The sequence below is a fragment of the Rhincodon typus genome, chromosome 18 (genome assembly GCF_021869965.1).
Source record: "Rhincodon typus isolate 14 chromosome 18, sRhiTyp1.1, whole genome shotgun sequence".
Taxonomy (NCBI): Eukaryota; Metazoa; Chordata; class Chondrichthyes; order Orectolobiformes; family Rhincodontidae; genus Rhincodon; species Rhincodon typus.
The window spans coordinates 20,300,098-20,324,329 of NC_063349.1; the positions used below are offsets into that span (position 1 = coordinate 20,300,098).

General features: G+C 41.9%; 1 protein-coding gene across 1 annotated transcript in view; it reads right to left on the reverse strand.

Moving 5' to 3' along the window:
• The window catches only part of LOC109930100 (voltage-dependent calcium channel subunit alpha-2/delta-4-like), a 375,911-nt gene that overhangs the window by 72,976 nt on the left and 278,703 nt on the right, over positions 1–24,232 (reverse strand). The window contains exons 26-28 of the mRNA XM_048607861.1: positions 19,342–19,356; positions 18,381–18,425; positions 18,204–18,266 (exon numbers count right to left, since the gene is read on the reverse strand). Coding sequence (XP_048463818.1) covers positions 18,204–18,266; positions 18,381–18,425; positions 19,342–19,356 — 123 coding nt within the window. The remainder of the gene's footprint in view (positions 1–18,203; positions 18,267–18,380; positions 18,426–19,341; positions 19,357–24,232) is intronic.

Sequence of the window (24,232 nt, forward strand, 5' to 3'; positions counted from 1 at the left end):
AAAATTAAACATGATTCGGTTCAAATAAAAACCAAAATAACTGCAGATGCTGTAAATCAGAAACAGAAACTGAAAATGCTGCCAGATCTGCTCAGCTTTTCGAGCAATTTCTGTTACGATTCTGTTCAAATAGCCTTAATAAGTACAAGTATTGGTTCAGGTTTGACTGTTATCAAGTATACCGGAATATTTTAAATATTGAAAATCAGGTGGAAATCCAGCCCAGGCAGAAGGGTTGCTGAAATACGTAGCAGAATGGGGTGAGAATGGCGTGAAATGAGATCCATTTCAACATCGAGATCATCTCATTCCATCTTATACATTTTTCATGAATAGTGTGCCATGATTATCGTTAGGCTGAGATGTTAATTGATGCTCATTATTTACTGTTAAACGATGTGTTGACAGCATAGCTCATCTCATCAATATTCAGACTTCCATTTTACAGAAGTTGCCAAACAAGATCAAAATCAGCAAAACTCAACAAGGAAACCAGAGAGAGGATCTGGTGGCTTCAGCTCATCTCGTGTTCTGAGACACCTCCATTTCTGTGATCAGGCTAAAGCCCAGGGCACAATTCTTGGGCACCATCTGCATGCACTCCTCCTCCATGGACAAAAGCATCTGCCTTCGAAGAATCTATCTCAACCATCCAGACACATCTTGTATACATTGGCAATGCACTCTGGAAGCACAGACTTGCATTGCAGGGTATACCAGCAACTAGCACTGAAAGGCTGCAGCAGGGACACTTTGTACACAGGGACTGGTACCCCATTCCCAGACTGGACCAGGTTGCATCTCAATCTCTTAGTGTTTGCTCACAATGCTCTACCTGCATGCTTGCAGCATCTCTGCCTTGCATTGCCTTGGCTTGCTGCGCCAATTAGCACAATCAAACAACAAGGCAACTTGCCTTGCTGCTAAGCAGTCCTCAGTCTAGAGGTGCCCATCTTGCAAAACTACAGTGTGCTATATTAATCTCAAACTTGCACCGTGTGCTAGGCAAACAGACAGTAGATGCAGCAAGCTGACAGTAATCTTTCCAACTTCAAGGCAAGTAGCATGGAGGCACCCAGCAGTTCAGGGGCTCCTGGCACAGCAAGTCAAGGGCAGCCTCTTATACCACTCAAGGGCAGGCATCTGATACCAGTCAGGCTGCAGTCCAGAGAGAGGGCCACAATCAGTCCATTGCCTCTATAGCAGTAAGTCCAGAGGGTAGTGCTATTGCAGTCGGGGTGACATTAGTCAAGGATCTGGGAATGTCTGCTCCTGTTGGTCAAGGGGATGGGCCATGGTTAGTCTGTTGAGTCCCTTCACAGAATTTGAGAGGGAAGGACAGTAGAGGGGATGGGTGTGCAATTGCAGCTACTGAGCCCCGGCAGATTGGTCTTGAGAATTGGCGCTGCAGGCTCTGGGCAAGGGCACAGTGCAATTGTGAAGGGGACAGCAGGATTTCCAAGGAGGCAACACTCTACATCATGGCTGGGAAAGGTATAATGAGAGAGGGGTGCTGAACACAGTCAGGAGCATCCTGACTTTGGGATGGGGGTAAAATGTGAATGACTATACCAGGCATGGACACCTGGATGGAAAAGGTAGGTAGGTTTAAGCCAAGAGTCTGTGTAGGGGCTCGTGGAAGAATGAACTCTCTGTGGCATGGGCCACTAGGAAGGGGATATGGATATTAGGGCTCACCAGCATGGTCAGGCTGAGGCTGTGAGCTCCAAGAGAATCGCTCACTCTCAACATCCATTGTGCTCACTCAGAAAGGGTAGGATGAGTGACTCGAGCTGTGAAGGAGGGGGCCACAGCACGTTCTGTTCATAGGGCTCTTAAAGGGGAAACACCATAGGTCGCTAGTGCGTTAAAGGTTTAGCACACAGGCCTGTAGGTTGCCTACAATCTGGCCATTCTATAACAAATACCCCCCCCATGGGTAGCACCTCCCTGGCACAGCTACTGCAGGAGAACACTGGCTGGAAGGAGCCTGTTTTTATGTGGAGCCTGTTGGCTCTGGGTTTTGTTTGGATGATTTCCAGATGCACCTGTGTCTAGATGGGTCAGAAAAAGCAAGAGTCTTCTTGCCACAGGCAAGTTGACCTTCCTTTGCCTGAACCTCCAAGGGCTGAAGGGTCCAGCAACATATACAGCGTCCTGAATGGAAAGTTTGGTGACGCCGGTGTGTGTGGTTCCTCCTTTAGCTGGATGACTCTTGGCACCACCCTGTCTCCTTGTGAGGATGGGGCTACTGGGCTGAGTCAAGGTTCTGTCACCAAACCTTCAATCTTGGGGACCAATGACTGTGGGCTGAGAATGCAGATATGTGCACCTCTTCAGCAGCCCCAGAGGATGCTACATTTAGGCCTGGGTCTCTATCGTGACCACCAACCCATTCATGGAAGCCAACTCAGTCGATTTTTGGCACTGCTACAGCCCCTGGACAAGGAGGGCCATTGTGTCCCATATACCTGTCAGCTGCTGCTGCACCTTCCTGTGCATTTTAAAAAAAAAATTCCCTGGTTATTGTAACCACAGAACCAACTTCCATGTTGGCCTGAGCAGGTTCCTGGTCTCCAGTAGTCCTCTGAATGCCAGCGACCTGAGGCATTCTTCATCAGCCAGCTGCACAACGGTCACTGTAAGATGCTTACCACATGTGTACCGTCATTCTCCATCATGACTGTTCCCCTGAGGTATCAGTATCTGGTTTAGTGTAGGGTGCAGGCAGCAGCCATGCAGATGCTACCTTTAAGGCTTCAGTACTTATGCCCTTAAAGATCCAGGAGGGTCGTCCTTCCATGACCTACCATTTCACTGCAGATGTTGTAGGAATGCTTGTGGAACCTGCAATTCAAAAGAGAAATAAAGCATCATGGCCAGATGTTAGAAGAGATGTTTAATGATAGAGTGATAGTGAGGTTAATGCCAGTGATAAGCAGAATGATACTCACTCGTTTCGTAGGATGTGGATACTTCCACATCTTTGTGGGATTCGTCCTGGTCTTCTTCTGCAAGAGCCAAGATTTTCTCCTTGTAGAGGGTGAAACTAAGAATACTGGGCACTCCCTTCCCCTTCCCTTCCCACTCTACTCCCCACAATCAATCCAAGTTCTCTTTGCTCTGTTAGGACTCTCTTCTCCAGCAATGAGAAAAGGTGTAGAATGAGTGAGATGGCAGTGGCTGGCACATCTATTAGTACTTGTGCATTTGGGGAAAGATGTTGAGATGTATCAAAGAACTGAGGAGGCAGCACAGAGGGCAGGTAAGGTTAGTGGTATACAGGGCTGAGGGAAAACAGTAGATGAGGTAGTGTTTCATGCAATAGTGAGGGTGGTTGGGCATAAGCCTTCGCATTAGACTTGTGCAGTGACACAGAGAGCATGAGTGTGAGATGGCAGAGACAATAGTGTGTCACTTAACCTGGTGGAACGGACAAGGTTGTTGACATTTTTTTCTGCACTGCTAGCCATTCCTTCACACTCTGGAGATGGCACTGACCAGGTGGTGACCTCAGACCAGGCTGGCAGGGTCTGTTAGCACAGCCTTCTCTGCCAGTCCTCTGGCACTAACATGCTGACCAGGACCCTGTCAGAGAATTGTGGTGCCATCTTCCCCTTCTCTGAAATGTTGAACGCTGTTCATGACTGGAAAAGGAGCATGGGGATACTGGTGTTTTGGTGAATATCAGCTAAGTGGTGATTTGTGGGAATGGCTTATGGTGAGATGGGGCAGAAATCAAATGAGAGATACTCCACTGGACATGACAGACAATTAATGAGACAAGTTTGGTAAAATACAGTGTGAGAACTCTTAAATCCCTTCAATAACCTTCGAATTAGAAAAGAAAAGGTAAGATTCAATCCTGGGTGGCACAAATTGGCAACCTCATGAGGGAGCCAACAGAACAGCTGTGGAGAAAGGAGAATATAATATTTTTCCACTCAGTGATATTCTTCTGTGATTGAGATAAGGCTAATTGTTTGTCTATATGGAAATATACACCTACACCTAGTATTTTGACTCACGTGGTACTTACTGTTGACTGGAAGATGCACTGTAAAATCTTCCAGCACTTAAGACAATTCCAGTCTATGCACATGGTACCTATCTCTATCATGCTTCCATAAGATTTGCCAAATTGATCTGCTATTTTGTCTCATGGGCAAACCAACAAACAAGAGTGATAGAAAGAAGAATGTAGGTCAGAACATGAGAGTAAAAAGACAGGATGAAAGATAGAAGAGATGAAGAAAGAATTGGAGAAAGGAAGAGGGAGAATCAGAAAAGAGTGAAAACTTGTTCCCAGATTACTCTTATCCCATTGCTTTATTCAAGCGCAAGATAGATAAGGATCTGGCAGAGGTGGCTGCCTACCATTGTCTACTCATTGCTTGTGATGTGCCTTTTTATATTGGGGAAACCAGACACAAATCAAGTGATCACTTTGTTGAAAACTCAGTTCTGTCTGCGATCTTCAATCACTGCTAGTTATTGATTCAATTTTCCATTCCACTTCCACTCTAACCTCTGTTTCTGTTTTTTCTACACTCTTTCAATAAAGCTTAACGTAAGTTGGAAAAGCAGCAACTCATCTTTTTCCTAAGCATTTTGTAGTCCTCTAGCCTTGATGTTAATTTCAACAATGAAGACTGTAATTGTAACTTCCATTTTATCTCTGGCTGTAGGTGCTAGGAATATCAAATGACTCTGACGTTTTCAGTGATGAGTTGGGAACATGATGGCAATGGGGGCTGGGTACCCTTCCCTGGAAACACTAATTGGTGGAATGAACTGCATCCTTGGTGTCAACCTGCAATAATTCTTACCAAATTCCTGGATCTACCACACAAGTCCTCTACATTTTTCATTTTACCAATCCTGTTTTAGCTATTAACAAATATTATTCTTATCTATCTTTTGGTTCTCTTGTTATACTTCTTTTGAATCATATTAGTGTCATTCACGTAACTTAAATACCCCAACTCATGTTAACATTTTTGCTGTTTAAACATCTCTGTTTACCTATCGAGCACTTGGGGTTTTTCTCCATCCTCTTTCCCCTTGTTTTGTTCCTTCTAAATGGTGTTAATCAGTAAAATCTTCCTGTCACAAGAATGAAACTAACATCTGACATCTTAATTTCAACTGTTACCTGATCTGCTGAGTATCTCCAGCTTTTAGTTTAGGAACTCACACCTCAGAGGAACATGGGTTAGGTACAGAGTGCCTTTCATTCATCCTTTATCTGTTTTCTTTTTGTCAGAAAAATGTTCTAATGGCACATTTATATTTCCAAACCAGCCTACCCTAGAATCTCTGAATAGAATTAGTTACAATTATTTCTGAATTATGGACAATTTTGTACTATGGTCTTAAACTTACTGCAGTTGACCTATTTTTCTAACTTACTGCAGTTGATTGTGCCTGTCCCAAATCCATTGAACTCATTAGTGTTCATTTCAAAGGGAGAAGAAGTAAACACTCATTCCACCTGCCACAATTTAAGGGCATAGGTGGAAGGACAATATTTTGCGACAAGGCACAGCTCATTTCCCTCCAGTGCATACTAGAAATCACAGTAAAATTGTAAATGTTTGTGTGGTTAAAGTCCAGATAAATCTGCCAAAATGGAGTGTAGGACAGGGATCCAGCAATCCTGTCTTCCACTTTATCAAATTCTGTTTCCATTGCTAGGGGTAAGTGTGTGGGGTGCAACTCACATATGAAGGAAATTTGAAATTTGCTAGGCCATTTGTCAAACAAAACCCATTCTTGCTGCAATGAGGGCCTTAACCTACAATGTGGGAGAAATTTTACAGTTGACGTAAATCTCCTGAATGGTGAAGAATCTTTGTGAAACTGTTGAGCTAAGTTGTCATTTAAATCCATTACCCTTCAAAAAGTAAAAAAAAATTATGACAGTAAAAGATAAAAGGAAGTCTAGTAGTCACAATTGCTGTTTGTGGACGCTATCTTAAGGGATATCATTATGTCATTATTAATGCTTGTTTGCTTTTTACATCCTAAAATTATCCCAGCCGAAGATCCTAAGTTTACATTTTGCCTGATAGCCCAATAATGTTAATAAAGAATTAGTTGTCTTAAATGTCAGGTTATGAATATATAAGTCTGTTAGACTTTACAAATGCTTGAGAGATTTAAAAGTTTTGAAAGGGATATCAAGAATGAGAGTGTTTTTACTATACTGATATAGATATTAATAGATATCTAGAAATTTGGTTTATTTTGTCTCAACATGGCTCCAGAGATCTGCCCATAGTGTGCATCCACCAATAGGTGAGTTGGCATGGAGGATGTAAGGGTAAAGAATGATAGGCAGGGTGGTGGGCATGAGTTATCATTAGCTGCAATCAAGGACTATTGGTTCTTAATTCATCAACCAATGGGAACAGTTTATCTGTCTCTACTCTGGCCAGAATCCTCATGCTTTTGACTACCTCAAATAAATCTTCTCTCAATCTTCTTTTCTTTTATGGCCTTATTAACTTGTGGCCTAAATATTAGTAATAAGTGTGTTTGAACTCTGAGATCTCTTGTTCCCCTAACTTATAGACTCATACATGACTTTGTTATATTTCCTACCCAAACAAATTAATCTATGTTGAGCTTTGTTTGTCATGACCAGGTAACTAATTACATGAATGGCGTACTCAAGACTGATACCAGGCTTTAAAAATTGGTAATGGTACATTGATTAATCGGTCATTGCTTGCTATCAACTGGTAACAGAACAGTACCAATTAGAGATCTATTCAATGCTCATCCAACATAATTCAATCATGCATCCCATTAACATGAATTCATTGCTAACGTAGTCCTAAGATCTTCAAAAGAACCGTGGTATGGCAAAGCAGAAGCAACACAGACAAGATTGTTTCTATGCACTGATATATAATAGGTGGCATTACTCTGCTACACCTTGCATATGATACTCTATACTTATTACAAACAAGAAAAAGTTCCTTTTTGTATTTACACATCTATGTACTGCTCAACTCCAAGGCTTTTCTGACATTAAATTCTCTACCTTCAATATTCTGAGGGGTTACCATTAACCAGAACTTTAACTGGTCCAATAACATATCACTATAGCTAGAAAGACATGTGAGAAACTGAGTATTCTGTAGTAAATACTCACCTTCTGATGCCCCAAAGCCTTTCCACCATTTACAAGACATAAGTCAGGATGGAGTGCTTTCCAACTGTCTGGAAGAGTGTAGCTGTAACAATGGTTAAGAAGCTCAATTCCATCCAGGACAAGTCACCTTAATTGATTAGCACTCCATATGTTAAGGTCACGGCCTCCATTGTTGACAAACCCTGCCTGTCATTTGCATCATCTACAAGATGCAGTGCAGCAGCTCACTAAGGCTTCTTTGAGATCACTACCCAAAACTGTGACCTCTACCATATAAAAGGATTGAGGTAGCAGGAACAGTTCACTTCCTATATGGCTGTTTCATTACTGTTCTTGCAGGAAAATGGAATGTTTTACCAACTGTATTCATGTTATACCTTCATTATATAGACTGCGTAAATTTAAGAAGGCAAACTATCACCATCTTCAAAAGGGCATTTAGAGATGGGCAATAAATGATGACCTTGTCAGCAAAACCATATTACTTGGATGAATAACAACAAAATAGTCAACATAATGAGTGAGAGAATAAATTGCTATATAGTGCAAGAAGGTCAAATCAAATCTGAGACAGGAAATTTAGTAATTTATATTTTGATATGAATCCTTATGGAGTCTTATTGTGAATTTGAACATTGTATGGGAGAGTTCTCAGATCCTGAAGAAATGGGCAAGATTTTGGTGCATTCCAATATACTCTGACCAAAAGAGTCATGGCCACTCATTAAAATGGAGTCATGTGCTTCTTGCGGATTTTCACAGGCACGAAGCCTCAATGATAGCAGATATGTTGGGACTATAGCAAGCAATAATTTTTTAAAGGTTGTTGCTGCTTTCCTGCTCTGTTATTGTGGCTGACAACTGTAAATAAGGTAGTTTTACTGCCGTGTATGTTGTTGTAGTGTCAATACTGGAGTCCCTAGGATGAGTGAGCAACAGAGGCGTCTGGTGTGGGATCAGCTGCCTTTGTCCCTTTTGTCTAAATTCCTTTTCCTGCTCCTAAATCAATGGAATTGTCAGATTATTAGAATATTTATGTTGAGCACCATGTTGGAGTCAGATTTGCAGTGATTGGCAGCAACAATTTTGTGTTTGTAAATTTGTGGTTCAGTTTTCCAGAAAAGCAGCAGGAATATTTAAAAAAAATAACAAGCAAACAGCAGCACAGAAAGTCAAGCAGGGAAGCAAATTCCAAATCATCAAAAATTTGTAAATCCTAGATTCGGAAATTCAAAATCTGAAGACAGCATAATAGAAAGAGAAAAGCTTTAAATAGTAAGTGGTGCTTCAAAGGTAACAGAAATGAGACTTATTGGATATTATTTTTATTTAGAGGTGAAATAAGGCTTAGGAAAACAGAAATGTCAGTGTATACGATCAATGGCTGCATATTAGAATGACATACCTGTAATCTTTGCAATCTGTAAAGCTGTTAGTTATATAAAAGTCATTTCTGATATCTTAAATAAGAAACTTGATTCTAATTTACAAATATTTCTTAAAAATATTTTGAGGAAGATGGAACACAATCACGAATTATATGCTTTGTTGTCAAAAATTCACATCGAAATTGATCTGTATATTTTCTATAGTTGCTGTACTGCCTATAAGTGAATATTTTCCTGAAGAAATTACTAATTCTGGTAATTTCAGTGTATCACGCTTTGCTGTATTACCATAGCAACCATCAATTAGATATTCCCCATTTTGTTACTGTAAAGTTGTGTGACTAAAAGTGTGAATGTTCAGAGAAACTGATGCTAATTTACATGGTTTATGATATGTGGAGATGATGTGTAACCATGGTGACAACTAGTTTATATTCAATTCCCAGAAATGCTGCTGACTCAAAGGAAAATCTTTGGAAGAATAAATATCCTTGCTTAAAGCATTCTTCAGCAGCTTTCCTCACACATAAGCACTCAGGCACTGTATTGCTTTCAATTATATAATTGGAGAATAACCATTGACAGCAGTAAAGGGAAAATATTAATAAGAAAACTGACATTGATATGTTTTTCATTTTTAAATGAACTATTCTTTATATGACAAGGCACGAAAATCATTAAAACTGGGATTTCTGTAAAATGTAACAGAATTATTCATAAAATGTGTGCTGTGGTTGAGGAATTTACATCACCTGCTTATTCCTGTCATACCACAAAATGACCGAATGTCTGGATTTAATTGGTTCAGTTGTGCAGACACCTAGGTGTGTATGTAATACATGCAAAGTTGTATTTGTGACTTTCAGTCCTGGTCATAGAATCTCCTGTGTGCCAGACAAAGGTTGTAATAAATCAGCAATGTTAAATGTGCACTGTATTGTAGATTGATGACAAACATTACTAGGGGCAGGAGTTTGGCTTTGCATCAGAGATGGGACTATTATAAATGAAGAGTGGTGCCTATGGGAAATAGATAGAGGACAGTTAGGTTCAGTGCAAACAATGAATTCCAACGTTTAAATTATTAACCTGGATAAAGAAAAACTGCCCCAATAACATAAGGTACAAGGTTGTGTCATACCTCTGCATTTTGCATTTATATTACTGCCTTTAACACAATAAAATTCCCCAAGACACTTCACAGAGGCATTATAAAACAAACATAAAACCAAGCCATGCAAGGATATGGAAGGGTAGCTGATCAGCAAGGGAGCTTGGTCAGAGCAGAAGGTTTAAAGGTGCGTCATGGAGGATGAAACTGAGGAAGGGGATTGCTTAGGAAAGGAATTCCAGAGCTTCAGGGGGTTGTATTAGGGTCTATTAGGGTCTGAAAACATTAATACTGAGGAGTGCCATAATGATGTTGTCATACAGGCTTGTGGGGAAAACAACTTAAGATCTTGAAGGACTGAGCCCTAACATTTGGTCCTCCTCTAACTCACTAAGAATTTCTACTAAATCAATGTAACCTGTAACAAGTTGCTCACATGCAATAAACTATATCTTCTTAACTACAAGAGAGTCTTGTAGTTGGGCTAGGAAGTAGTGTTCCTCCAACTCAGTGGACTAAGTAGGCTTATGGTTTCCTACACTTAAAGATGATAGTGGAATCAACTTTCAGCATGAGCAACAACTCATCCAGTGTAATGAGATGGCATGCCCATACAATATAGGGATGCTACAGAGATCAAAATTAGAGAAGTACAGATACCTGGGGCAGATTACAGTCATGAGAAGAGGTCAGGTCATGTAGGATTTTGTTTAATTTGGAACCAGTGTAGCTAAGCAAGTGCAGGATGATAGGTGAATGTGATTTGATGTGAGTTAGGACATGGGGTATAGACAGAGTTTTGGATGTCCTCAAGTTTAGGAGGGCTGAATGTGGAGGTTGACCATGAATTGTGAAGTCAAGCATTCAACAACAGAATAGCTAAGGCAGGGGCCAAAATGGACACTATTATGGGAGGTGGAAAAAAGGTGATTGTTCATAATGTATGGTTGGAAATTAATTTTGAGGTCAAATATGACCCTGAGGTTGTGAACGGTTGATTCAGCCTCCAGTAGTTGCTAGGAAGATGAACAAAATTGGTTCTAAGGGAGTGTAGCTCGTGGCAGGGATGAAAGGCTTAGGTCTTCTAAATATTTTATTAGAGGATACTTTTGCTCAATTCAGTATTGGATGTTGAATAAGCAGTGTGATAATATTGGGACAACAGAGGGGTTGAAAGAGGTAATGGTGCTGTCAGTGTACATATGGAAATTATTGATGTATTTTTGGATAATGTCAGTGCGGAATCGCATTGGGAAAATACTCCACCACATTACAGAATACAACTGGGTTAAAAAAAAGTACTTCTAGTTTCATTGTAACATTTCTAGGATGTTGCTGTTTTCAACATAAACTTTGTGATTATAAAACTAAGCAATATAATCTAATGACCCAGATAAATACCGCATTATTTATCAATAATCTAAAGAATGTCATGAATAGTTATTTAACTGGCATGTGCCAATATTGAATTCTGGATGCACCTCAGTGCAAGTAGCACGGCTGATTATTTATTCAGGCAAAACAAAATCCTGGATAACTGCACTGGTGGAATGGAAGACTGATCATGTTGCATTTATGGTTGAAAGAGGCTAAAAGGTTCATTTAGAGCACATGATAGATGATAACAGCCCTAGAAAGCATGATGGGGGATTTGTATTGTTTCAACTTTGGAAGTCAGGAGGGTGTTATAATACTAATAATTTTCAGCATTGAAAATTAATAGACTTTTACATTTAAAGTTGCAACTTGGGGGTTTTAGTGAAGAACTCAAGACCAGAAAGCATGGTGTGGGGTATGACTGAATTAAGTGCGATGTGAAATTTTGATTTTCTGACTGCAGGTTGAGATGCAGCGATAGTCAGTACTGTGTTTATTGTGTGTGGGGCCTCATGCCAACCTCAAGTAGCTTTGTATTTGCAATACCTTTAAATGTCCTAAATGCTTATTAACATAAAACATTTCTAAAATCAAGTCCTACCTTTAAGTTAAAGTAAATGCGCACAAGAATCTTGTCTTTCCTAGTTCACATTTGTTTCAAAGTGTAATGCATCAGGTGGATTTTTGCAGTTGTGTCTGAGGTCAGAAGTTTCTCTTGTTCACCTCTGTAGCACATAGGAATGAAGCAGGAGAATGGTTGCTTGCAAGAAGGATCAGGACTAGCAAGGGTAAGTTAGTGATGGTTGGGAAGTGGACTTGGGTGCTGTAGAGGATTGAAAATGGAATCCTAAGGAAGACAGGAGGTGGGTTGGTATCACTGAAGGATGAATGGGAATGACATCCTGGGTGTGGTGAGAAGGGTGAGTTGGCTTGACAGTCAAGATAAGAAAATGAGGGGAATAATGAATGTAAGCTCATGACATAGGCGGTAGCTGACAAAGTCCTTACAAAGTTTTTAGTTTGTCTACAACATTTCAAATATCCCTATAATGCATAGAAGGTGACAGGCTAATCTGCAAGTTCAACAATTCTTTTTATTCATTTCTGGGACGTTGGCATTGCTGGCTGGCCAGCATTTATTGCCTGTCCCTAGTTGCCCTTGAGAAGGTGGCGGTGAGCTGCCTTCTTGAACTGCTGCAGTCCACCTACTCTGGGTTGACCCACGATGCCATTAGGGAGGGAATTCCAAGATTTTGATCCAGCGGCAGTGAAGGAATGGCAATATATTTCCAAGTCAGGATGGTGAGTGGCTTGGAGGGGAGCTTGAAGGTGATGGTGTTCCCATATATTTGCTGCTATTGTCCTTCTAGCTGGAAGTGGTCATGAGTTTGGAAGGTGCTGTATGAGGATCTTTGGTGAATTTCTGCTGTGCATCTTGTGGATAGTACACACTGCTGCTACTGAGCGTCAGTGGTGGAGGGAGTGGATACTTGTGGATGTAGTGCCAATCAAGTGTCAAGCTTCTTGAGTGTTGTTGGGGCTGTACTCATCCAGGCAAGTGGTGAGTATTCCATCACACTCCTGACATGTGCCTTGTAGATGGTGAACAGGCTTTGAGGAGTCAGGAGGTGAGTTACTCGCCACAGTATTCCTAGCCTCTGGCCTGCTCTTGTAGCCACTGCATTTATGTGGTGAGTCCAATGGAGTTTCTCGCCAATGATAACCCCCAGGATGTTGATAGTGGGGTTTCAATGATGGTAACACCGTTGAATGTCAAGGGGCAGCAGTTAGATTGTCTCTTATTGGTGATGGTCATAGCCTGGCATTTGTGTAGCGCAAATGTTATTTGCCACTTGTCAGTCCAAGCCTGGATATTGTCCAGAACTTGTTGCATTTGAACACGGACTGCTTCAGTATCTGAGGAGTCACAAATGGTGCAGAACATTGTGCAATCATCAGCGAACATCCCGGCTTCTGGCCTTACAATGGAGGGGAGGTCATTGATGAAGCAACTGAAGATGGTTGGGCCGAGGAAACTACCCTGAGGAACTCCTGCAGAAATGATTGACCTCCAACAACCACGACCATCTTCCTACATGTCAGGTATAACTTCAACCACTGGAGAGTTTGCCCCCTGATATCCATTGACTCTAGTTTTGCTAGAGCTCCTTGATGTCACACTCGGTCGAATGCAGCCTTGATATTAAGGGCTGTCACTCTCACCTCACCTCTGGAATTCAGCTCTTTTGCCCATGTTTGAATTTTGTTTTATTCATTAATTGGATGAGGGCATCGCTGGCTAGGCCAGCATTTATTGCCCATCCCTAATTGCCCAGAGGGCAGTTCAGAGTCAACCACATTGTTGTAGGTCTGGAGTCACATAGAGGCCAGACCAGGTAAGGATGGCAGTTTCCTTCCCTAAAGGACATTAGTGAACCAGATGGATTTTTCCCGACAATCGACAATGGATTCATGGTCATCATTAGGCTCCTAATTCCAGATATTTTATTGAATTCAAATTCCACCAGCTGCCATGGTGGGATTTGAACCCAGGTCCCCAGAACGTTATCTGGGTCTCTGGATTAACAGTCCAGTGACACTAGGCCATCACCTCCCCAATCAAGGCTGTAATGAGATCAGGAGCTGAGTGGCCCTGACGGAACCCAATCTGGGCATCTCTGAGCAGGTTATTGCTGAGTAGGTGCTGCTTGATTCCTCTGTTGATGTCACTTTTCATCACTTTACTGTTGATTGACAGTAGACTGGTGGGGCGGTAATTGGGCAGGTTGGATTTGACCTTTTTTTTATGTACAGGATACACTTGGCCAATTTTCCACATACCAATGTTGTAACTGTACTAGAACAACTTGGCTAGGGGACCGGCAAGTTCTACAGCACAGGTCTTCGGTGCTATTGCCGGAATGTTGTCAGGGCCCATTGCCTTTGCAGTATCCAGTGTCTCCAACCGTTTCTTGATATCACGTGAAGTGAATTGAATTGGCTGAAGACTGGTATCTGTAGTGCCAGGGACCACTGGAGAAGGCCAAAACGGATCATCCACTCAGCACTTATGGCTGAAGATTGCTGTGAAAGTTCTGAGGAAGGGTCACCAGACCCGAAACGTTAACTGTGTTTTTTCCTTCACAGATGCTGCCAGACCTGCAGAGTTTTTCCAGCAACTTTGTTTTTGTTATCTTTTGCACTGATGTGCTGGGCTCTTCCATCAATGAGAATGGGGATATTTGTGGAGCCTCCTCCTTCAGTGAGTTGTTTAATTGTCCACCACCATTCATGACTGGATATGGCAGGACTGCAGATCTGATCTGTTGGTTGTGGGATTGCTGAGCTCTGTCTGTCACTTGCTGCTTTCGCTGTTTGATGTGCAAGTAGTCCTATTTGGTGGCTTCACCAGGTTGACACCTCATCTTCAGGTATGCCTGGTGCTGCTCCTGGCATGTCCTCCTGCACTCTCCATTGAACCAGGGTTGATCCCCTGGCTTGACGGCAATGGTTGAGTGGGGGATATGCTGGGCCATGAGGTTACAGAATGTGCTGGAGTACAATTCTGCTGCTGTTGATGGCCTACAGTGCCTCATGGATGCCCAGTCTTGACTTGCTAGATCTGTTTGAAGTCTGTCCCATTTAGCACGGTGTTTGTGCCACACAACATGATGGAGGTTATTTTCAATGTGAAGGTGGGACTTCATCTCTACAAGGACTGTGCAGTGGTCACTCTTACTGATACTGTCATGGACAGATGCATCTGCAGCTGGCACTTTGGTGAAGATGAGATCAAGTACTTTTCCCTCTTGTTGGTTCCCTCACTACCTGCCGCAGACCCAGTCGAGCAGCTATGTCCTTTTGGACCTGACAACTCGATCAGTAGTACTGGTACCAAGCCACACTTGGTGGTGGACATTGAAATCCCCCACCCAGAGTACATTTTGTGCCCTTGCCATCCTCAGTACTTCCTCCAAGTGTCGTTCAACATGGAGGAGTACTGATTCATCAGCTGAGGGAAGACAGTATGTGGTAATCAGAAGGAGGTTTCCTTGCTCCTGTTTAACCTGAAGCCACGAGACTTCATCGGATCCACAGTCAAGGTGGAGGACTCCCAGATCAACTCCCTCCCAACTGTATACAACTGTGCCACCACCTCTGCTAGGTCTGTCCTGCTGATGAGACAGGACATATCCAGGGATGGTGATGGTGGTATCTGGGACATTGTCTGTAAGGTATGATTCTGTCAGTAAGACAGCTCTCCCAATTTTGGCATTAGCCCCAGATGTTAGTGAGGAGGACTTTGCAGGATCAACAGGACTGTTTCTGCTGTTATATTTTCTGATGCCTAAGTCAATGCCTTGTGATCCATTCAGTTTCATTTCTTTGAGATTTTGTAGCGATCGGTCCCCTGAATGGCTTACTAGGCCATTTCAGAGGGCAACTGAGAGTCAACCACATTGCTGTGGATCTGGAGTCACACGTAGGCCAGACCAATTGAGGATGGCAGACTTCCTTCCCTGAAGGACGTTAGTGAACCAGATCGGTTTTTCCTGACAATCAACAATGGTTTCACAGTGATCTGTAGGTTCTTAATTTTTTATTGAATTCAAGTCCCTCCATCTGCCGTGGCGGGTTTCGAACCCAGGTCCCCAGAACATTAACTGAGTTTCTGGATTAATAGTCTAACAATAATACCAATGGGCCACCACCTTTCGCACAGAATAACAAGTACATTGGACGTGAGCATGAGCATTCAATGAAGATTGAACAAAGAAACAGAATACCGTTTCTTCTGCAATAAAAGACCCTAATTTCCTATGACATTAACGCATGCTAATTAAGAATTGCGCCAGTATACTTAGCTCTCTGACTAAGCTAGTGTCAACAAATAATGTTAATGGATACATGAACAAAGTAAGACCAATATAAAGTGACATTTAAATTTTAACCGGTGCACTCTTGTGCTCTTAATAAGTTTTATATCAATGACAATCGAGTTGAGCAGGCAAGCGTTGGTTGTGATGCAGCACCTTCCTGTTTAACCAGGAGGGTCTTTTATAGATCACCACTGGTTGTACCATTTTGACAGCTTATGGCAGGTTTCACCACTGAAAAGCTCTCCCTACTGCAGAATCACATGCGTTTCCCAAGCACACCACCTGCACTTTAAATTTTATTTATAATTGTGTAGGTCGCTCATTGGTTAGCACTGCTACTTCAAAATGCTAGGAACTCAGGTTTGATTCCACCCTCGGTCGACTGTCCGTGTGGAGTTTGTACATTCTCCCTGTGTCTGCGTGGGTTTCCTCTGGGTGCTCCTGTTTCCTCCCACAGTCCAAAGATGTGCAGGCTAGGTGGATTGGCCATGCTAAATTGCCCATAGGGTCCAGGGATGTGCAGGCTAGGTGGATTAGCCATGGGTAATGCAGGGTTACAGGGATAAGGAAGGGGGGTGGGTTTGGGTGGGAAACTCTTCGGAGGGTTGGTATGGATTCAATGGGCCTAATGGCCTGCTTCCACACTGTGGGGATTCTATGATTCTATGAAATGGAGAAAAAGCAAAAGAGCAGAAGTGATGCACCTTCCGGTTCTGCTTTCAGGAATAACAGCATTGACAAAACTCTGTCCTAAGGACTGGATTTTCTCAGTCATTTAGTAATGGTTGTCTGGGTGCAATTCTGCGATTCCAGTTCTCACTCCCCACATGGTCAATTTTCAGCAAATCTGGCTTTCCTTCTGTTCTTACTGGCTGAGAGGTTCGACCAAATGCAAGCATGATTTCAACAGGAATTCTGTTTTGAAAATTGATATAAGTTGTTGACCTTACTTGATTGACATTTTAAGTGGATTTTGTAATCTCTTTTATTGATGCTTCAATTTTTTTTGTATTGCATTAAGAGTTGTAAATGTTTGAAGCATCTGTAGCTCCTACTTAATGTTCTCTCTCATTTATACTGTTATAGGGTTGTGAAGCATCTTTTTTTCCAAAGAACATTTCTGAATGGATTTTTTTTAACAGCAGTTCCACACTTACCATTGCTGTTATATGGCTCATCAGTTATTTACATAATGTGTGCTGAGTGAATGATGCAAGTTTGCATGAGGAGCTATGGGGAATGAATGGGAGACAGATGGAGGATAGAGGGCCAAACTAGTTTTCTTATGATTAGGACAAAATCCCAAGAAACCAAGGCAGGCCTTCTAACCTGTAAACCTCAGCACTAGCCTGCCCCCATGGTTGCCTAGGATCTTCTTCAAGGTCAGCCTTCCTGACACCAGCTCAAACTCGAAGTGAAAATAGCATGATTCTAAACCCTCTAAACTAAGATGGGTCTGCCAATCAGGAAAATTCCCAGCTTCAGCTATAGGTACCAATAGCAAAAATACAGTCCCAACAACACTGTAATTCTGTCACAATTAGGAGTATGAACCTTGTTTATTCTTCCCTAGAGTCATTATAAGAACTTCCAAGTTGGAATCATTGGCAAGGCAGGAATTTATTGCTGATCCCCAATTGTCCTTGAACTATTCAGCTTTCTGTGCCATTTTGGAGGGCCAGCCACATTTCTGTGAAACTAGTCACATGTTTGTCAGATGAGATAAAGATGGCAGAGTGCCTTCCTCTAAAACGGTATTAGTGAAGCAAATGGATTTTTACAACAATAGTTACATTTTTACCATTTGCTACTTTTTTAATTCCAAATTTTATCAGATTTAAATTTCATCATCTGCCTTGGCAGGATTTGAACACGTGTGCCTGGGGCTCCAGATTACCAATCCAGTCACATTGGCACAATGCTACCCTTTATAAAAGTGCATTGGGGAATCTTGCACCTACTGCTTGTTTATTCTCATCCACTTAAATATTCACAAAGTGGTATTTTTTACCCATCACTGTTATTAACTTGGTAAACCAGCTGTTTACCCTTGCCAAAGACCTTGACATCCTTCCAATACTATGAGCCCTCGATTCTACCCTACACTCCAATTGATACCTATGTGTTTTGTGATAAAAATGGTCTGTTCCACTTTCATACTATGTATATTCATCAGTTATACTGAAGATCATAACCCCATGTTAAAATGGCTGCAATCCTACTGCATTGTCTGCCTCTTACAGTGTTTAAGACAAAATCACCCTCCATCTGAGCAGAACACTTACCTCTTCCTCTTTCTTGGAGATCAGAATGAACCCATTGTTATCTATTAAGAAACAATTCAGAGCCTGCATGACAGATTAAAAATTTTTAATTATGTGAAATGTTTTTGGTAGTTTCAATATAATTCAATTAAAGAGTTATTTTCTCCTAGTTTAAAGGACAGGTTAATGAATACTCACATCATGTTCACAGCTAATGGGACATGTACCTTCTATGTTGCTGCACTGGAAAATGAAAAGAAGTGAAATATGTGATAGACAGAAGCATAATATTTAATTAATACTAAAACACCACTCTTTTCATGGCACCTGTTTAGCAAACATTTCTCCGCACAAACAAGGTGCAAATTATAGCAAAATTCCTGATTGACATCATGAGAAAATTGGACAATGTAAAAAAATGAGCATGGCCTTTCCCTCTCTAAATTGATACAGAAGATTCTTCTCCGCTGCTAATATAAACAATCTTGTGTGATTTGCTGGCTGCCAAAATGTGCCACTCCTTTAAGTAGTGCACTGCCCCATGAAACAAGCTGCTAATGAATGACACAGGAGAGCTAGAAGATGGCCGATTTCATTTCAATTGATCGGGGACCAATTTAATGTTTTAATTGTTTGCACATCATTGGCTTTAGGCAAATTCTGCCCCTTTGTGCAAAAGCAAGATTTTAATGACAGCAGTTGAATAAATTATGTTTTTATTCCACTTTCTCCATTATAGTTTCTGGATTTTAGAATTAGTCATCTCCCATCATACTAGCCTGGATTTTAGTCTAGAGGCAGTTTCTGTACAGGGCAGGGACACAGGAAGTGCAAATTTTTAAATTCTATCAGGATTTGAGTATTACTGGTTAGACCAATATTTATTGCCCATCCCTAACAATGTGAAGGTGATGATCAGCCACATCTTTGAACCGATGCAGTCTATCTGGTGTAGGTATCCCAAAGTGTTGTTCGGAGGGAATTCAGGGTAAGTTTTTAGCCCAGTGACAATGAAGGAATGAAAATACAGTTTCAATTCAGGATAATATATGCTTCCCTAACCTCCTTGATAAAGCATAGGTAGGTATGTGGACAATACCTGTATCTAATGTTAGGCCTGATTCTCATACATTCTATTCCAAGAAAGCAGTTTACTTACATCTGTATCATTAGACTGTAAAGGGAATAGTGCAAGGCAGCAAGAAAGAAGAAACATTAGCTCAGTCAGTTGTAAGCATCAGGGCAAATATATTTGTACACTTCAATATAACTATGCATATTCTATTATATTAGCATACACGATCATACCCAATTATGCAAACATTACAAATCACTGAAGATCAAAAAAACTTAACACAAACCAAGGTATCCCAGCAGACCTCAATAGAGTTTTTGAGAAGATTTGTAGCTCAGGTTGTGGATGAAGTTGTAGGCTCGCTCGCTGAGCTGGTGTGTTTGATTGCAGATGTTTCGTCATCCTGCTAGATAACATCGTCAGTGTGCCTCTGGTGAAGTGTTGGTGAAGTCCCGTTTGTTATTTACGTGCCTCGGTTTGCTGGGGTGGTTGGCATTACTTCTGGTTCTGTTTTTCAGTGGTTTGTATATTGGGACCAGTTCAATGTGTTTGTTGATGACAACCATCAACATATAAATAACAAGTGGGACACAACATTAAGGCTTCACTGGAGGCACACTGAGGATGTTACCTAGCAGGATGATGAAACGTCTAAAATCAAACATACTGGCTCGGTGAGCAAGTCTACAACCTCAGACTTCAATAGATTTTATCATCCAAAATGTATTAACATCTGTTGAATGAGGCAACTAAATGAAACCCACTCTGTTGATTACCATAGATAACAAGGTGTAGAGCTGGATGAACACAGCAGGCCAAGCAGCATCATAGCAGCAGGAAGGCTGATGTTTCGGGCCTAGACCCTTCATCAGAAAAGGGGGAGGGGAAGGGGGTTCTGAAATAAATAGGGAGAGAGGGGGAGGTGGATAGAAGATGGATAGAGGAGAAGATAGGTGGAGAGGAAACAGACAGGTCAAAGAGGCGGGGATGGAGCCAGTACAAGTGAGTGTAGGTGGGGAGTTGGGGAGGGGATAGGTCAGTCCAGGGAGGACGGACAGGTCAAGGGGGCGGGATGAGGTTATTAGGTAGGAAATAGGGGTGCGGCTTGAGGTGGGAGGAGGGGATAGGTGGGAGGAAGAACAGGTTAGGGAGGCGGGGACGAGCTGGGCTGGTTTTGGGATGCGGTAGGGGGAGGGGAGATTTTGAAGCTTGTGAAATCCAATGCATCATCCCACCCCACCAACCTCCAGATCCAACGCATTATCCCACCCCACCAACCTCCGGATCCAACGCATCATCCTCCGACACTTCCGCCATCTGCAATCCGACCCCACCACCAAAGACATTTTTCCCTCCCCACCCTTATCTGCTTTCCGGAGGGACCACTCTCTCCATGACTCCCGTGTCTGCTCCACACTCCCCTCCAGCCCTACCACACCCGGCACTTTTCCCTGCAACCGCAGGAAGTGCTACACCTCCCCCCTCACCCCCATCCCAGGCCCCAAGAAGACTTTCCACATCAAGCAGATGTTCACCTGCACATCTGCTAATGTAGTATACTGCATCCGCTGTACCTGTTGTGGCCTCCTCTACATCGGGGAAACCAGGCGGAGGCTTGGGGACCGCTTTGCAGAACTCCTACGCTCGGTTTGCAATAAACAACTGCACCTCCCAGTCGCGAACCATTTCAACTCCCCCTCCGATTCCTCAGATGACATGTCCATCCTGGGCCTTCTGCAGTGCCACAACGATGCCACCCGAAGGTTGCAGGAACAACAACTCATATTCCGCTTGGGAACCCTGCAGCCCAAAGGTATCAATGTGGATTTCACAAGCTTCAAAATCTCCCCTCTCCCTACCGCATCCCAAAACCAGCCCAGCTCGTCCCCGCCTCCCTAACCTGTTCTTCCTCCCACCTATCCCCTCCTCCCACCTCAAGCCACACCCCCATTTCCTACCTACTAACCTCATTCCGCCCCCTTGACCTGTCCATCCTCCCTACCTCCCCACCTACACTCACCTGTACTGGCTCCATCCCTGCCTCTTTGACCTGTCTGTTTCCTCTCCACCTATTTTCTCCTCTATCCATCTTCTATCCGCCTCCCCCTCTCTCCCTATTTATTTCAGAACCCCCTTCCCCTCCCCCTTTTCTGATGAAGGGTCTAGGCCCGAAATGTCAGCCTTCCTGCTCCTCTGATGCTGCTTGGCCTGCTGTGTTCATCCAGCTCTACACCTTGTTATCTCAGATTCTCCAGTATCTGCAGTTCCTACTATCTCTGTTGATTACCATGTTGTATACACAAGTAAACTGTCTCTACAGCTCACCAACTGGTAGATTTGCTGCCAGCATTTGCTTTAAGTGTACGGTCTACAGGCCTTTCTTGATCTAATGCAATAGAGAAAAAAGAATCGATGGTCTAACGAAAAGAGTCTCTTATATTGAACAAATAGGTTATTGCATGTTATCAACTAGTTACAGGTTACATTTATATGTTAGACATTAATATAGCTACTATAACGAGGACCTGGATGTTAGATCTTAATGACATGACCAGGAATCATCAATGGATGTATTGAATTTTCTTTTGAAATATTGCTTGCAGATGTAAATCCAGTGGCTGTCTGAGAGAGAAGCTCTGGAATATCACACTTGATGAACTGTCAATGAAGATTAAAAAGGGTGGTCTTAAAAAGGGAAATATGCTACAAACTGAATTGTCAACTCTTTGGAGTTACCCACATCTGTGAACATGATGGGAGAAGAGATAAAATTTTGGATGGAAGACATGTTTCATGTCTTCTCCTTTTAAGAATACAAAAGAATAGAGGTTAAAAGCTAATTCAATCCTGGTTTGTGTGTTCTAGTGGTCTAAGATGCTCATGTGTGCTAGTAGGCTGAGGTATTTATGTGTACAAACCTGGGTTTGACAGCTACTGAGTTTTGAAGGTCACAGTTAAAGAACCACCCACTAGTTACTCCTGTGTTGCAGGTAAGTATTCTCCCTAGCTGAGTGCTAGAAGTCAGTTAGCCAGTAAGCCAGTCAAAGGAAACAGGACAACAGAATCTCAACTAATCTGCAAAGGCAAGATTCTCAAATTATCAATGTTTCACTATCTACTCTTCACATACCACTCAAAGAGACTGATCCATGCATCTTGTAACTTTTGTCATTACTTTTGGACTCACTTCTTTCTCATTTGTGTTTATAGGTTTTGCACTATTATTTCTTCTTACCTTTAAATAAATTCAGTCTTTTGTTAACTCAACTAAGCCTAGTTAAACTTACTCCTTTCAGAACAAATTCCTTGGGTCTGGAAGAAATATATCCATTAGGCAGCAGATTCTTTAAAAATTAACCTTCTTGCAAATAATTGAGAGGGTGACTTAGTAAAGAGGGGTAGCCAGTTCATTTGTGGTTCTTTGGAAATTTGGGATATCCCGTCCCAAACTGTAATAACTTTGGGAACCTTGCTTGGGTTCTAGTTATAACACTTGTTTGCTCAAAATCCTAGGCCATTCAGCCCACAACTCCATAATTCATCACTGTGGTGGGTTGTGCTTATTGCACTCATGCACAGATCCCAAGTGAGTCTCCACAATTTGCAACATTTCCCCAAATTGTTAAGCTCCCGGGTGAGGAGGGATGAACTGGCTCCCTACCTTTATTCACCTTACTCTTGATTAGTGGTAAAAAGGTTAATTGTGGATACCTTCTTCCCCAGATCCAATTGAATTATATTTTAAAATAAGCCATTTAAACCAAGCTTCCTTTAGTTAACAAAGAGAGAATTTATTAATTTCTAAACCTGAGAATTATTAGTAAGACAACACATATTGACCCAGATTAGAATTAAGAGGTGAGTTCAAAAAGATAAAAGTTTAATAAAAACAAATATACTGATCCGTCTCCAAATTGTTCACAAAGTTGAATAGTTGGCTAGTTGAACATTATGGCTGTTGCAATGGAGTTACTGATATTAGTACTTGAACAGTTGGTTTTATGACCTTAAGTTTTTAAGATTGTTTGAGATTTTGTAGATTTGATTCCTCTTAACTGTGACTAACTTTCAGCATTCAGGTGGAGACAGAATCCCATTACCTTTTGTGTGTCTGGTAGTTTGCTGACTTCTAGCATTCAGAGTGAGAGAGTTTTTACTGCAACACAGGAGTAACTAGGGAATAGTTCTTCAACTGTGACCTCCACAGCATGCTAACACTTGAATCCAGGCTGCACTGATGGCTGTGGCATCTCATAGATTTCATTATAATGAAGTCTGAATAATGGGACTAACTCAGGCTCCAGGATCCCAAGGATGGGCTCACACAATTTTCTAGGCTTGTGCGTGTATAGCATTATGATGTGAAAAAGGATTACTGAGACAACAGCCATTGAAAAGAGATAGTAGGAACTGCAGATGCTGGAGAAGCTGAGATAACAAGGTGTAGAGCTGGATGAACACAGCAGACCAAGCAGCATCAGAGCAGTAGGAAGGCTGACCTTTCAGACCGAAACGTCAGCCTTCCTGCTCCTCTGATGCTGCTTGGCCTGCTGCGTTCATCCAGCTCTACACCTTGTTATATCAGCCATTGAAAAGAGATTATTTTGATTATGCATATTTCTTTTCTCGTCTTATAAGATCTGGAGACGATGATGTGAATTTGGATATTGCTACATTTCTTTGAATTGGTTCTGTAATTTAAATAACATAGGTGATAAGACTGAATGTGGTCCAAGGAAGTTGTCGATGCCGTGTATATTTCAGTCATGGTTTTTGCTTTTATGTCTGAGGAGAGAAACTCCCACTCCGCAGTGCTGTAGTCGTTACTGCACATCACAGGATCACCTTATTAACTCATGCACAAAATGGTATCAAATTACAAGGACCTGTTCCCATGGAAACAACTGCTTTTCAAAAGCTAATGTGCTGCATGCCTTGAAGACCTCTATTACCTTTCTTTAACAAAATAGCTTTC